The sequence below is a fragment of the Schistocerca nitens genome, chromosome 3 (genome assembly GCF_023898315.1).
Source record: "Schistocerca nitens isolate TAMUIC-IGC-003100 chromosome 3, iqSchNite1.1, whole genome shotgun sequence".
Lineage (NCBI taxonomy): Eukaryota > Metazoa > Arthropoda > Insecta > Orthoptera > Acrididae > Schistocerca > Schistocerca nitens.
In genome coordinates this window covers 35,407,146-35,423,380 of record NC_064616.1, presented here as the reverse complement: position 1 = coordinate 35,423,380, position 16,235 = coordinate 35,407,146, and the positions used below count along the sequence as shown (strand labels likewise).

Below are 16,235 nucleotides of genomic sequence, written 5' to 3'. Positions count from 1 at the left end.
TTTCAGTTACGTTCAGTACTATATTTTAACAGTTCTTTCTATGTATGGTCCAAGCTTCATAGAGCTATGCTACTTGACAATGACACATCATGCTAAAGTTACTTTCTTCCTTAAGTTTTGAAGTGTAGTTATAAAATGTAATAATAATAATAATAACAAAGTTACACCTCTGGACCATTACTTAAAACTGATTCCAACAATTTCAGTGAACATCATAGAAGATCCACTTGCATTTTATGCAGAAGAAATATACAAATGTCTTCACAATGAAGAGGATCAATATGAGAAATTAATGAGAATTTTTGTATTGAGATTAGAGGTAAGGAAAACACCAAGTTTTTTTCTTTATAAGGAACTCCAATGGGCAACTTAGAATTCTGGATACCTCTGTTTGGAACTCTACTTTAATAAGCATTAGCATCACAGTACATATCAACAAAATTCATACAGGTTCCCACGGTTCTGAATGTTTATGTAGTTCGTATGAAAGACTAAAAGGGCATATCTGGGGAAAAAGGGACTATTGTTCTCAACCCTGTTGGGTTTATTTAGATAACCGATATTCATGGAAAACTGCAAGATTTCTACTGCCTTCATCATGTATCTAAAAGGAGAGGGAGGGGGGGGAGAGAGGGGGGGAGAGAGAGGGGGGAGAGAGGGGAGAGAGAGGGGGGAGAGAGAGGGGGGAGAGAGAGGGGGAGAGAGAGGGGGAGAGAGAGGGGGGAGAGAGGGGGGGAGAGAGGGGGGGAGAGAGAGGGGGAGAGAGAGGGGGGAGAGAGAGGGGGGAGAGAGAGGGGGGAGAGAGAGGGGGGAGAGAGAGGGGGGAGAGAGAGGGGGGAGAGAGAGGGGGGAGAGAGAGGGGGGAGAGAGGGGGGGAGAGAGGGGGGGAGAGAGGGGGGTGCAGAGAGGGTGCAGAGAGGGGGGAGAGAGGGGGGAGAGAGGGGGGAGAGAGGGGGGAGAGAGGGGGGAGAGAGGGGGGAGAGAGGGGGAGAGAGGGGGGAGAGAGGGGGGAGAGGGGGGGGAGAGAGGGGGGAGAGAGGGGGGAGAAGGGGACGAGGGGGGAGAGGGGGAGAGGGGGGAGAAGGGGAGAGGGGGGAGAGGGGGAGAGGGGGGAGAGGGGGGAGAGGGGGGAGAGGGGGGAGAGGGGGGAGAGGGGGGAGAGGGGGGAGAGGGGGGAGAGGGGGGAGAGGGGGGAGAGGGTGGAGAGGGTGGAGAGGGGGGAGAGGGGGGAGAGGGGGGAGAGGGGGGAGAGGGGGGAGAGGGGGGAGAGGGGGGAGAGGGGGGAGAGGGGGGAGAGGGGGGAGAGGGGGGAGAGGGGGGAGAGGGGGGAGAGGGGGGAGAGGGGGGAGAGGGGGGAGAGGGGGGAGAGGGGGGAGAGGGGGAGAGGGGGGAGAGGGGGAGAGGGGGAGAGGGGGAGAGGGGGAGAGGGGGAGAGGGGGAGAGGGGGAGAGGGGGAGAGGGGGAGAGGGGGGAGAGGGGGAGAGGGGGAGAGGGGGAGAGGGGGAGAGGGGGAGAGGGGGAGAGGGGGAGAGGGGGAGAGGGGGAGAGAGGGGGGAATAGGGTAAGATTGTTTAAGACACATACCAAGTCATATACACTCCTGGAAAATGAAATAAGAACACCGTGAATTCATTGTCCCAGGAAGGGGAAACTTTATTGACACATTCCTGGGGTCAGATACATCACATGATCACACTGACAGAACCACAGGCACATAGACACAGGCAACAGAGCATGCACAATGTCAGCACTAGTACAGTGTATATCCACCTTTCGCAGCAATGCAGGCTGCTATTCTCCCATGGAGACGATCGTAGAGATGCTGGAAGTAGTCCTGTGGAACGGCTTGCCATGCCATTTCCACCTGGCGCCTCAGTTGGACCAGCGTTCGTGCTGGACGTGCAGACCGCGTGAGACGACGCTTCATCCAGTCCCAAACATGCTCAATGGGGGACAGATCCGGAGATCTTGCTGGCCAGGGTAGTTGACTTACACCTTCTAGAGCACGTTGGGTGGCACGGGATACATGCGGACGTGCATTGTCCTGTTGGAACAGCAAGTTCCCTTGCCGGTCTAGGAATGGTAGAACGATGGGTTCGATGACGGTTTGGATGTACCGTGCACTATTCAGTGTCCCCTCGACGATCACCAGTGGTGTACGGCCAGTGTAGGAGATCGCTCCCCACACCATGATGCCGGGTGTTGGCCCTGTGTGCCTCGGTCGTATGCAGTCCTGATTGTGGCGCTCACCTGCACGGCGCCAAACACGCATACGACCATCATTGGCACCAAGGCAGAAGCGACTCTCATCGCTGAAGACGACACGTCTCCATTCGTCCCTCCATTCACGCCTGTCGTGACACCACTGGAGGCGGGCTGCACGATGTTGGGGTGTGAGCGGAAGACGGCCTAACGGTGTGCGGGACCGTAGCCCAGCTTCATGGAGACGGTTGCGAATGGTCCTCGCCGATACCCCAGGAGCAACAGTGTCCCTAATTTGCTGGGAAGTGGCGGTGCGGCCCCCTACGGCACTGCGTAGGATCCTACGGTCTTGGCGTGCATCCGTGCGTCACTGCGGTCCGGTCCCAGGTCGACGGGCACGTGCACCTTCCGCCGACCACTGGCGACAACATCGATGTACTGTGGAGACCTCACGCCCCACGTGTTCAGCAATTCGGCGGTACGTCCACCCGGCCTCCCGCATGCCCACTATACGCCCTCGCTCAAAGTCTGTCAACTGCACATACGGTTCACATCCAAGCTGTCGCAGCATGCTACCAGTGTTAAAGACTGCGATGGAGCTCCGTATGCCACGGCAAACTGGCTGACACTGACGGCGGCGGTGCACAAATGCTGCGCACCTAGCGCCATTCGACGGCCAACACCGCGGTTCCTGGTGTGTCCGCTGTGCCGTGCGTGTGATCATTGCTTGTACAGCCCTCTTGCAGTGTCCAGAGCAAGTATGGTGGGTCTGACACACCGGTGTCAATGTGTTCTTTTTTCCATTTCCAGGAGTGTATATTCATTTTTAAATCTTCATATGCAGTGGAGTACAACAAAAAGTAATACATATTTATACAAGGTACCCCTCACCATACACTGTACAGTGGCCTGTAGAGTTCATATGCAGATGTACTTTTGCTCATAACAAACTTCTGTAAAGTATATATGAATATGCAATAAGCATAGTCTGTAAGTATTATTAAGACTATGCTATTTGCATCGTGCATATCTAAATTATTGTAGGAATTTTTGGAGCATCATTACGCAGGTGGTGTCTTTGTAGTGTGGCATAGCAATGTAGTTGTGTCCAATGTTGTGTGTCTGTGCAAAGAGAGATATAACACTGACTATATATAGTTTGCTTTTAAGTGATTTTATGGACTGTACATTGTGGTGACAAATAGATCAATCTGGAGAGAGCTTTAAATCTATTCTAGATTGGAAGGCACAGTTTGGTGAGTTGGCAAAGCCAATGAACATGATGTCATCAGAATATCTGTAAGTCTTGTTATGGCACATATTGGACTTCAACGAGTTGTTCATTTCTGCCATTTTGATGATTTAATTGATCAAAGCAAGTGCACAGTATTGTATGGTTCAGTATTTGTCATTTTACTGTACCCAGTTTATATTTAATCTCATACACACCAAAATTTTGCAGTAATTCTCATCAGACTACAATTTCATTGTTTCGTGACAGAGTGAGGTGGTAAGAGAACCCTTATTTTACAGTTTTTTGCAGATTGTAGTTGCCAATACGTTTAACCCCTTTCATTCCTCCAGAAGTAATGTTACACTTGATTTCTAATGTCTGTATGCTGATCACTCTCATAACATAAATTTACCAATATGCCACAGTCCAATAATTTATCATAAAATTGTTACCTGTGGCCAAATGATGCCTTATCGGAGACTTTCAGTTTAAAAAATTATGAATTTGCAATATACTTACTATTTTAATTCAAAATACATTCTTATCTAACAATTTTATTACTAAGAAGACAATCCTATTCATTTCATTGACATTGCAACTGTTATTCCCAGGACCATTATAATTGCTTCTTCTCTCTTCAAATGCACAGAATTTCAATTCATGTTGTGCCCCTACAGTTTTATGTAGCAAGTGTAATGTCACCAATTTTTAATAAAGCCTGTTTGCAGAATTTAAAAATCTATTGGCTACCCAATTTCATTACATATCATTGAAGTGGACACATCATGATATTACAGGCAAATCCAATGTAAGTACTTCTTTATTCTATAATAGTCATTCAGACTTCCAAAAACATTGATTTATTTCTAGATGCAATAAGTATTATAACTGAAAAGAAGATGGCATAAATAAAATGATAATTAAATAAGGTAAAGCTGTAATCAAACCAAAGGTTAAGCTGCAGGTAGTTTGGGATACCATTACTGTAAATGTGCACTGTGCCTGCAACGTAAGTCTCACCACACTACTTTTGTCGTGGCTGTCACCCCTAAGGCAATTTTGCACAGAGTACAGGCATGGTCTCACTGGTGGTGGCATGCTCTTGCCTTCCTCCAATGTTAAAACTGATTGAACCAGCCACTTATAGGGGGAACTACAGTTTAATCTTGACTCTGAACTGCAATACAACCAACCAATTTTCACATTAACAAACACTGTCAAAAGTGAAATAAGCAAAATGCAATACATAAAAATCCCACAATTGAGTGGGAAGCAAATTCCCAGACCTTTTGGTCCTTATTCTGTCAATTAACCACTGAACAAAGCAAGTGGCATTTAAATTAATTATGACTGTTTTAATTACTGTGAGTGTAAGAATATTAAATTCAAGGGTAGCAATAATCTGGATGTTGAGCACACCATGAATAAATTCGTCGAGTCTGAAAATGTGTGTGGTAAGTAGCTCAGATAACTTGTGGTGACAATATCGATACTACACTTATCCTTGCAAAATGTTTACTAAAATTTACCAAACTGCACTTAGTTCTCATGCTATGGTAGTGTTGGGAAGAGTTCATACCTAAGCGTTCATGTGAAACCAATCAATAAAAAAATAAATTTGAACACTGATAAGTTAGAATTTTGTAACTTTTTGCCATTTCATTTCTGAATTATTAATTTTTAAAGTTCCGAAAATTATGCAATTTTCAACATTTTTTGAAACCTTAAAATGGCTCTTTCTCAGAAAGTATTTTACTTACAGACATGAAATTTGTACCAATTTATTCAGTTTATAATGTTTAAAAATATATGCCACTTCACTATATTCAAAAAAGTTAATTTTTCAAAATAATTTTTTTTAATTCTTAAAATTACAAAAATAGATTTTTTCTTTTGAAAGTAATTGTTTCTTATACACTATTTGTTAATGGGTGTGAGAAATTCCATGACTGTGTCCTAATAGGAACATACTAAAATAAATTTTATTTTAGTGTAATTTGCTTTGCAAACTACATCACACCCTAAGCAGGCAGTTCATAAAACTTAATTTAAAATGAAATTACTGTGGCATAATTAAGCAGACTTCAGTTTATTGTTTTAACACTGTAGTAAATGATACAATACAACGAACTAAATAATGTAATGCATATTATGTCTCTTTCATTTTATATGACTTAATTTTATTTTTTATGTTTGCACTAATCACTGTACTACATTAATAGGTTTGTAAAATGGTATTTTAAAAAAAGTGTTGTACTTTTTTAATTCTTCATAATTATTGTTTTAATACAATGTAAACTAATCAATTATACATTTTTATATTCTTACAGGTTTCATCTGTTTGATACTTGTGGCTTGTCTTTCATTTACTTCTTAAGAAAAGGGAACTATGGATAAAAAGTGGTCAAAATTTTGTTGTAATCCATTAAGAGAAACTCGCACTGGCTGATTAATGATCTTAGAAATTTAACTTCTTAGATGATTGATCTGAACTTTGGGATTGAAGACGGAATGAAAATCTGCACTTTATGTAGACTGAAAAATCTTGAACTGCTATTAACAGAAAACAAAGAATCTTATGGAATGGTACAACCGAGTTGCAGCACATCTCTTGCCCCTGGCAGCAGTTTGTGAATGTTTAAGGTAGCTTGCATTTTCTGGACACTACTTTGACGGCAATAGGATAATCCCAAAGAATAAAAAATAAAAATATCAGCTCAAAGAAATATTGCAAAGATAAAGCCAAAAGAATTACATGCAAAATAGATGAAACCTTCTTTTAGGGAGAAACTGGTGATAGTCAGAAAATATGTGGCTGTGATGGCCCGTAAACAGAAATAATTGATCAGTTTGAAGACAAATTTCCCACTCCCAACAAAAGTGAAAAATTTTTAGTGTTGACTTGACTACACAAATGTTGGCTGTACACTTTTATAGAAAAGGAGTTTGAAGTAAGAAACTACTCAGCAAGAAAAACAAAAAACTAGTGACAGAAAAATGTTCAAAAGTGTGCGAAATCTTATAGGACTTAACTGCTAAGGTCATCAGTCCCTAAGCTTACACACTACTTACCTAATTTATCCTAAGGATGAACACACACACACACACACACACACACACACACACACACACACACACACGAGGGGGGCCTCAAACCTCCGTCGGGACCAGCCACACAGTCCATGACTGCAGCGCCTGAGACCACTCGGCTACTAGTGACAGAAAAGGGTATAGTCTCTACTCCTGATCCTAAGCCTGGACAGTCCTTATTTCCCAAGACTGTTCTGTTAGTGATAGAATTTTATTGTACTGATGATATTAGCTGGCAAATGCCTGGCAGAAAAGATTACTTTTCTGTGGGTAGAGATAAATGATGGGGATCTTAAGCAAGCCCAATGAAATTATTTTTTTTTAAATCTAAGACAAGTGTACAAACTTATCAAATCAAATTACACACAGGTCGAAACTGGATTCCTACAATTTGCTGAATTAAGTCCAAAAAACTGTATTATAGCTGGTACAAGTGGGACACATATTGTTTGCATTTGTACAGCTCATCAAAATGTGAACCTAATAATTGCTGGTGCAAACTTGAGTGAGATCACCACACCAGAATATGGAAGCCCACTTCCCACATACAAATACTGCATGTCCAAAATTATGTGTAACAAATACTTCATGTCTCACAAATCAATCAGTAATGACCTGATGCAACTACTTTTACAGATGCCTTAATTTCTGCACTTGAAGAGGAAATGATAGAAAACATACCTTACAAGCAGTGGATTGCTGTTGATCACTGCATGTTTCAGATTGTAACCAAATCAACACAGGGATTCGAGCAAGATGCTTGTACACTGCTAACACAACTAAAACGACATGACTGTTGCAAAACTTTTTTTCTGAGAAGGAAACTTCACTAATACAGAAAGAAGCAACTACTGTATGTGACTATTCTTTTGTGCCCAATGAATCCACTGGAATAATTACATGGCCATAGTGCATCCATGTGTTGTTTATTACAAGACAACAGTTTTGTTTCTATATCAGACAGGTTGATGCACAACACAGTACTTGTATGGGTATTCAAAACAGCTTAGAGTGTTCATAAAACTTTATTTTCTTCCTAACTTGAAAAAAAAAAAAAATATTACTTCAGTGATGTTCAGGTCTAAAATATAAGTACTGAAAAAACTTTACTGACTTACATCATTATGCTGAAGATTTTTAAGGAATTGAGGGAGAATGGCATTTTTATGCTACTTCACATAGTGTGCGGCGGTGTTGGTGGCACAGTAAAAAGCTACTCTGTAAAATCCTAACAATAACAAAATATTAACTCCCTCCCAATGTTTGAGTGGGGTAAAGCAAACATCCAGTCACTTTTTTGTATGTGTCAAATGATGAGAATGCAGCAGAAGAAAGGATATTAGCAAAAAGATTTTATGAAGCCACAGCAGTCCCACGGACTCAGGAATATCATGCATTTATTCATCTGAGCAGACGATGTTAAAGCAAAAGTTGTTCCAACTTTGAAGGCCTTCATGTTTATAAAATTCTAGCAGTCCAGATGCACGTGACATGTCCTTTGAACAGATTACAGGATTTGTTGCTTGCACTTATGACGAATGGTAGATAGGCTGTGTGACATGAAAGAGATGAAAAAGAAGTAGAAGTCAAATTTTTATTTATGCATCCTTGTGATCAGCACCTCCTCCTTCATACCCAAGAAGACCACATTAATTGACTGTTCCAAAGAACTTCATACTTTGTAAATTACACGCTACAACAGCCACTGGAAGAACACACACACTATCAGATGAAGAGAAGTGAAAACCCTCTGAGATTATGTTGCAAAACAATGTGTTGTTATACCGACAATCTGTCACTCTTGTTTTAGAGGACTAAGTAATGTCATATAAAAGAAGAATGCATGTATTATCTTAGAGTGTAATAAGATTTTAACTGGATCATTATGTTTTTTCTTGTTGAAGATGAATAGAAAATTTCTCACTGAAAGGAATTTAAACAACTCACTGTTGAACAGTAACAGCTACACCAATGGTTAATTACTAAATATTAACTAATATGAATATTTTTAGTCTTTCTTGTGCATGTAGTGATACATTGTAGGTTCAAATATTTTCATAATTAACCTGGGAAGGCCAATACAGACTTTAAATTCTAATAATGCAATAAATTGCCATTAAATGAAAAACAGCAATGATATGGCAGCCTTATATGATTTTTTGCCATCTAAGGTTTCCATTACAACTTCGTAATAAGTGTGTAGTCCTGCCAATTGTGCTGGATGCTGCACTTACCAGTAGAATAAAATTTTAATATGTTCCCATTGGAATACCATCATGAAATTTGGTGTACATAACTATAAATAGTGTATAAATAACAAATTGTTCAAAAGAAAAATAATATGACTTTGAAATTCTAAGAATTTTAAAAACATAGTTTTGAAAACTTCAACTATTTTACAAATATAGTAAAGCAGCATGTATTTTTGAATCTTGTAAGAAACTGAATAAACTGGTAAATATTTCAGGTGTGTAAGTCATAGTTTTTGAGGTACAGCCATTTGAAGGTTCCAAACAGTGAAAAAAATTGTGGAACTTCGGAAATTTAAAAAATTAGTAACTCAGAAACAAATGGTCCAAAAAAATTATTTAGGAGTCTTCATGCAAACAACTACTACTATTGACATACAAAAAATTATCAAAATCTGAGACGTAAAGAGCCAGACCACTGGCACATGTACACGGTGTACTATTCTTGATAATTTACTCCAGTTGTGTGCATTAACACAACTTAGAATTTTCGGAATTATTAACAAACCAAATGTCTGATAATTCATGGAAAACTGATAATAATCTAGCAACACTGATTTCTTTGAAAAAAAGCCAAATGAGAGAGAAATTTGGATAGTAGTACGCTATTTTATGATCTCTTCATACAAGCACACGTATTCATTCATTTCAGTGGTAAGAGAAAAGCTGTTGCTAGTTTTGATACTGAAATTGTAATAAGTGGCCATTTTGTTTTCAGGTTGACCTTGCAGACATAAACAATGTATATTTTCATTTGTATGGTGAAACTTTAGGATCAGCTATGACGAAATTCGGGTCCGGTGGTTATAACATCCTAAAATATATGTTAAGAGAATTTACTTAGCAGTACTTTTCTCACTGCAAAACTAACACATCACATACAAAAAGAACTTTTAATCTGTGACAAGTGTAACTTATGTCTATTCTTAATACAGAGTTTCCTCTAATTGGGTAAAGGATGTTTTTATAACAAAAAATGTACACTATATCATGAATGGATGAAATAAAAAGTAAGGTGTTCAAGCGAGTCCATTTTGAGTTACATAATCAATATAATTTCAATATTTTTAGTTTGGTATTGTATATGCAATGTATAGTAACCAACTGTGATTTTCATGCTGTGAACAATTTTACATCTTTTTCCCTTGATAATTTCCTTTTGGATTTATACACGATGGCAGTAGACTGTCAACAAACTCTGCTCAAAAGACCTTGACACCAACCATGAATCATCTGCAAAATTGCAAATTCCTGTGATTTAATGAACACAAGTAAGGCAAGTTCATAATACTTTGTAGGTGCATTAAGCACAATTGCTAGAAAATATACCACAGATAAATCATATGTGCATTTGGTTCCAGTATAAATTAGCCCCAACTCAATGAATGTCAGGGAACCGACATGTAGTTGGTCACAGTGGTCCTATTCTACAGGCACTGAGTTTTCAGAAGATTTCATCTCCTGTAGTCATGCGACCATGTGTTCCAGTCTCAATTTTGTGCAAAAGCATGTTCTACAGTTCATGGTACATTGTTATATAGTTTTGTTGTTTACTGGAACAACAGCTAGTCAAGAGTTAGAACTGCTGCTTCAAATTGTGGCTCACAATACAGCGCAAAAGTCTATCCTCGATTTTGGTAACAGTTGTTTCGTATCTAATGTTAGCTGTTATCTTCCAATGTTCTGTTACTCATATTGAGCAAATCAGAGGCTGTGACCTTAATTTTTCTTTCTAAATAACTGTTAATTAACCTGTCTTGATCAAATGACACAATAGATGTCCACTACATCAATATTAGAGCTATTGCCTCACGAAGTATTATAATTCCCAGTTCTTTCCATATTGATACATATATACAATGTTTGCAATCAGTATGACAGTTCATCTGGAGTGTTTCCCCTGTGATCCTTAAACAGTGTTCCCAAATTCCTGTTGAAATATTGATGGGGCTTATAGTGGTGACTAAGTACATAGAATTTTGAACAGGAACATGTTTTGTTTCCATACAGCAATAACAAACATCTAAATCTAAATCTCTCTCTCTCTCTCTCTCTCTCTCTCTCTCTCTCTCTCTCTCTCTCTCCCACCCCCTCCCCCTCTTTCCCACATCTGGTTGCTGAAACAGCAATAGTAAATTACTATGCCATGGGTAAATAACACAAAAAGTACTCAGTCATTTAATATTACTCTGTAAACTTCTATGTATTTGGAAATCAACAGTATCATCAGGCAAGTTGATAATTCATCATTCCAGCTCATCAACATATTTATGAATTTACTTATTACACTTTTTTTTTACATCCCAACAAGGCACAATTTACATCTTCTCTGAATTACACAGATTGAATTGTCCTTGTGGCACATCCTTTAATCCCAAAATCCTCCTCGTCTCAGTCTCTGCGAGCCCATCCCTGCACTGTTCCCATCTCCACATTCCATTTCACTCGATTGATCCACATTCACAGTTCCTGTCTGCAGTCTCCCATGACCTCTGTCCTAACTGTCTCCTTGCAAACCAACTCAGCCACTTCATTAGGTGCTTGACAACATACCCATACCACTGCTCGGGCAAGCTCACCAGTGCCACATTCCTATCCCAGCCCCTTGCTTTCTCTACCTTCCAGCCATTTACGATTCTTCCCTTCACCTGTACCTACCTCCATTTTCCTCTCAATCACTCAACCGAGTAACCACTCATCCCATTCATTCAAAATGCTGGGTTCTGACAATGTAGATGGCCACAGTAATGTACCCAGCCATGCATGTGCAGGTGAGCATTTTTTATTAGTTAGCTCTGAAGGAAGACATTATCCAAAACTTCAGTAATGTTTTTCATCTCGTTTATGTGCCTTCTGAATGCTGAACTATTTTGTATTATCTGTATTCCGGCCAGGACTTTACAGTATCATATCAGCTTATGTTTCAAATGTGCCAAATTTAAATGTTGAGAATTGCTCTTGCTCTTCATATGATACTGTGTGCCTTCAACCACATGAAGAACACCTTTTTCTAACTTAATTAGAATAGGCATGCATATTCAAATACAGAGATATGTAAACAGGCAGAAACAGCATTGCAGTCGGCAAGGCCTATGTAAGACAAGTGTCTGGCGCAGTTGTTAGGTAGGTTACTGCTGCTACAATGGCAGATTATCAAGATTTAAGTGAGTCTTAACATGGAGTTATAGTCAGTGCACGAGAGATGGGACACATCATCTTCAAGGTAGCGATTAAGTGGCGATTTTCCTGTATGACCATTTTACGAGTGTACCGTGAATATCAGGAATCCTGTAAAACATCATATCTCCAACATCGCTGTGGCCAGAAAAAGATTCTGCAAGAACAGGACCAACGATGAATGAAGAGAATCATTCAATATGCCAGAAGTGCAACCCTTCCACAAATTGCTGCAGACTTCAATGCTACGCCATCAACAAGCATCAGTGTGTGAACCATTCAACGAAACATCATTGATATGGGCTTTCGGAGCTGAAGGCCCACTCACGTACCCTTGATGACTGCATGATACAAAGCTTTGCAACCAACATTGGACTATTGATGACTGGAAACATGTTTCCTGGCCTGACAAGTCTCATTTCAAACTGTATCAAGCAGATGGACATGTACGGGTATAGAGACAACCTCATGAACCCATGGACCCTGCAAGTCAGCAGGGAACTGTTCAAGTTGGTGAAGGCTCTGTAATGGTGTGGGACATGTGCAGTTGGAGTGATATGGGACCCCCGATTCATCTATATACAACTGACAGGTGACACTTATGTAACCATCTCGTCTATCACCTGCATACATTCGTGTATATTGTGCATTCCAACAGACTTGGGCAATTCCAGCAGGACAATATGACATCCCGCATGTCCAGAATTGCTACAGAGTGGCTCCACGAACACTCTTCTGAGTTTAAACACTTCTTATGGGCACTGAACCTACCAGATATGAACATTATTGATCATGTCTGGGATTCCTTGCAACGTGCTATTCAGAAGAGATCTCCACCGTCTCTTACTCTTTCAGATTTATGGAGAGCCCCACAGGATTCATGGTGTCAGCTCCCTCCAGCACTACTTCAGACATTAGTAGAGTCCATGCCACGTCGTGTGGCGACACGTGTGTGCTCGCAGGGGCCCTATATGATATCAGGCAGGTGTGCCAGTTTCTTTGGCTCTTCAGTGTATAAAGGTTATTACAATGATGTTTAAAGCAGTTGATCGCCAAGATAAAAAGCTGATCAAGAGTCTGACTATCACGACAATTTTCTACTGCAGTGCTTTTTTGAGTGCCTCCAGGATTGCTGCCGGCTATGCCAATATTATTGTCATTGCTGACAAAGTTCGTATAGTCTAAACTCCACATTTGATTTTAGCATACAAAAACAAAGCACTATTACACACAGGTACTAGTTTTGAATCACAGACCCATAATCTGGATGTCCATATTTAATATCTTCCATAATGAATACTTGCATATGCAGAAATACAGTTATGGAGAAAAGGGCCTAGTTTTACTTCAAAATCTCCAACTTTTATCCCTCTGTGATTATGTCCACTTTGTGTGCACTAGACAAACAAATGTATTGAAAAATCAGCTGACATGGGTAGTGAACACCGTCAGAGACATTGCTGAAGAAAAAGATGCACACTAGTGGACTAGAGGTAGTGTGATGAGACAGAACAGAGGGACAGAAGTTAGAAATTTTAAAGTAAGGTGTGAACTTTTTGTCAAAATAGATATTGTATGGTAGTTACTTTGCACAGTATATTCCAGAACTTCCGGATGATTGCGTAAACAGAGAGAGCCAAATGATGAGAGTGCAACTTTAAACACACAGCTGTTTGTAACACTGCTTGTGTGTGTTGCATGCCAATCAAACATAATGACTTAACTATCACTACATCACATACTTAAGACAGTTAAAATAGTTATATCCATGCAAGCAGTTCCAGCCATCTGATCAAATTAGTAATCAGTGTGAAGTTGCAGTAAATTTCCATTTATGAACCAAACATGTTGTCACCAAGTTTAATGTTTCCTAGTGAACAAAATTGTAGGCTCTATACATAATGTATGCAAGATATTTGATACAAATAATAACTGTCTACGTAGTGCAATTCATAAACACAATAACAGTCAACTGTTGTCCTAATCTTAAAGTTTTACTGGAGACAGTAAAAATTGTATATTTCACACTAACCAATAAAAATTGCAGTTTCTTGGTATGATATCAACTACTACCATTTTCATATGATTTCTCATGCATTTATTTAAACAAAATTAACATGTCAATGGAAATATACTGTCTGCCTCGTGTCACACTATGAAAGAACTGGTAAGTATTGGAAATGGAGGGGAAAATAAGTTATCTACAAATAAGTTAATTTCTCAGAACTCTTTGCAACAACGGATTTATCACTCATAAAATGAATGAACAGCATAGAACCAGCTTTTATCGTAATGCAATTATACTTCTTTGCAATAACAACAAAACAATATTGTTTACTATGAATAAACCAAATGAGGTTGCACTGTTTTTAACAGACCAGTCTTGTATTTGGGATGGCTGAAGACCTTATCCTCGTCAGACTATTCTGATTTAGGTTTTCCATGGTTTCCCTAACATAGTAACAGGCAAATGCTTGGATATTTCCTACTGTAAGGCCACAACCAACTATCTGCCAAATCTTTGTCAAACTATACTTGTAAACGTGTGAATGTCTGAATATATTACCAACGTTTCTCTTTACTAAACTGTAATATTATGACATGTTTAACAGCCCTGTAAAAAAGATCCAAAAGAAGAAGAAGAAGAAGAAGAACAACAACAACAACAAACAACAACAACGACAAATATTGTGTTCCCATTTTTTACAATCTATCAGGTCCTGTAATAAGACTAAGAGGTCTGTCAACTGCATACTTCGGCTTATATGTGCTGGTCACCTACTTGCAGAGAATGCTAAAGAATGTGTCTTACAGTAATGCAACTTGCTACCAACAGCAACAGCTGAAGAAGAAGAAGAAGAAGAAGAAGAAGAAGCAAGAAACAAATGGCATGTGGATAAACCACTTGACATTACAACAAGAACATAGCTGACAACAGCTTGCTGCAACCCGCAAGTGCCTGAACAGTGGTGCTAGTCATTTTGAGCAGTTGTTATAACTATGGAAGACTAAGGTGGCAAATATCCATCTTATTAACATTGTATACTTGTGCACAGTAAGTTTTCTGACCAACATTTGTGTATATTTCTTTAGGGGCATTTTTAAATCTCCACGTCGTAAAACACATAAAAAATACTTACAAGAATTTTGAATATGAAGTCACGTATGTTGCTATAATCATTAGTTTGACCTCCAGGGTCTTTTCTTGCTAACCGCAAATTTCTTGTACCACAAAAACATAATTATTATTCCTCTTCACAATGTGCACAGATGTACTCTACCACCTTATTATCTTGCAGATGAAGGTGTAAAACACATTCTGTATCATTAACAAATAACTAAATATTTCTCCATGGTACCATTATGTATCAATTTCTACTTTGACTTTCCTTACAATATTTATATAAAAGGCATTTCATGCTTTTAAACATGCAATCCACAGCTATGATTGAAAAATTTTCCCTCCTTTAACAGTTCCAGGCACATCATTAACACAGGTACATACTGAAAAAAGCAAACAACATCCTAACCCAATCACAACATAACTATTAATGCTGCACACTTATGCTCCAGTTAGTAAAATTCAAATAGGAAAAACACCATGGAAGCTGATAATTATAGGCATAAATTATTTTAAACTAAGAGTCTTTTTCTTACAAACACACTTACTGCGCTCCCAGGAAGATCCCTTTGAGCAAATACACAGCAACACAACAATGAAAATGGCTTATCACTTTAATTCCAAGAATACAAATATCCCACTTTGGTTATTGACAAATTAACACACATTCATGCGTATTGGCAACTTTTTTCTCTATTACAATGAGTGTCAGCTATTTTAATAAATATATTCTTGCTGGAAAGAAGGGAGTATTTATCATCAGATTTTATTAAATCTTCCATATAACTTTACAATCTAAAGTAATTGTCAGACTTTTTACTGTCTTTCTTGCTTTGGCATAGAAAAATTACATCACAGAGACCACCAACTACTCACAAAATATGGAAAACACAGAAACACTTATATCTGCCTTAAGCATCTTCATGCCAGTAATGACATCATTGAAAATCAACACTAGGATGATCATTTTAGAGCCACTGATCACCTGAAAGATAAAAATTTAAATAGAATTATCTAAAATGCATACGCTGTACTCAACAATGTAATAATAAAAAAATTTATTTTCATTGCATAATAAAAACATCAATTTAATCAGTATATTCCTTCAGGGTATTTTGCTCCTGTCGTTGCAACTACATAAAATGCGCGTTTTCTTCCACCA

General features: G+C 39.2%; 2 protein-coding genes across 6 annotated transcripts in view; one reads left to right on the top strand and one right to left on the bottom strand.

The window, feature by feature from the left end:
* Window positions 1–9,642, top strand: part of LOC126248358 (annexin-B12-like) — a 177,202-nt gene extending 167,560 nt beyond the window's left edge. Inside the window, exons 7-8 of the mRNA XM_049949275.1 lie at window positions 207–319; window positions 9,494–9,642. Of these exons, the coding sequence (XP_049805232.1) occupies window positions 207–319; window positions 9,494–9,619 (239 nt within the window). The 3' untranslated portion in view covers window positions 9,620–9,642. The remainder of the gene's footprint in view (window positions 1–206; window positions 320–9,493) is intronic.
* Window positions 9,643–15,684: 6,042 nt separating this feature from the next.
* LOC126247980 (polyhomeotic-proximal chromatin protein) overlaps window positions 15,685–16,235 on the bottom strand; it is a 268,986-nt gene continuing 268,435 nt past the window's right edge. For 3 of the 5 annotated variants that reach the window (XM_049948552.1, XM_049948550.1, XM_049948551.1), the window contains exon 8: window positions 15,685–16,058. The gene's annotated coding sequence lies outside the window, so the exon portion shown is untranslated. The remainder of the gene's footprint in view (window positions 16,059–16,235) is intronic. The other 2 variants (XM_049948549.1, XM_049948548.1) reach the window with 1 other exon arrangement.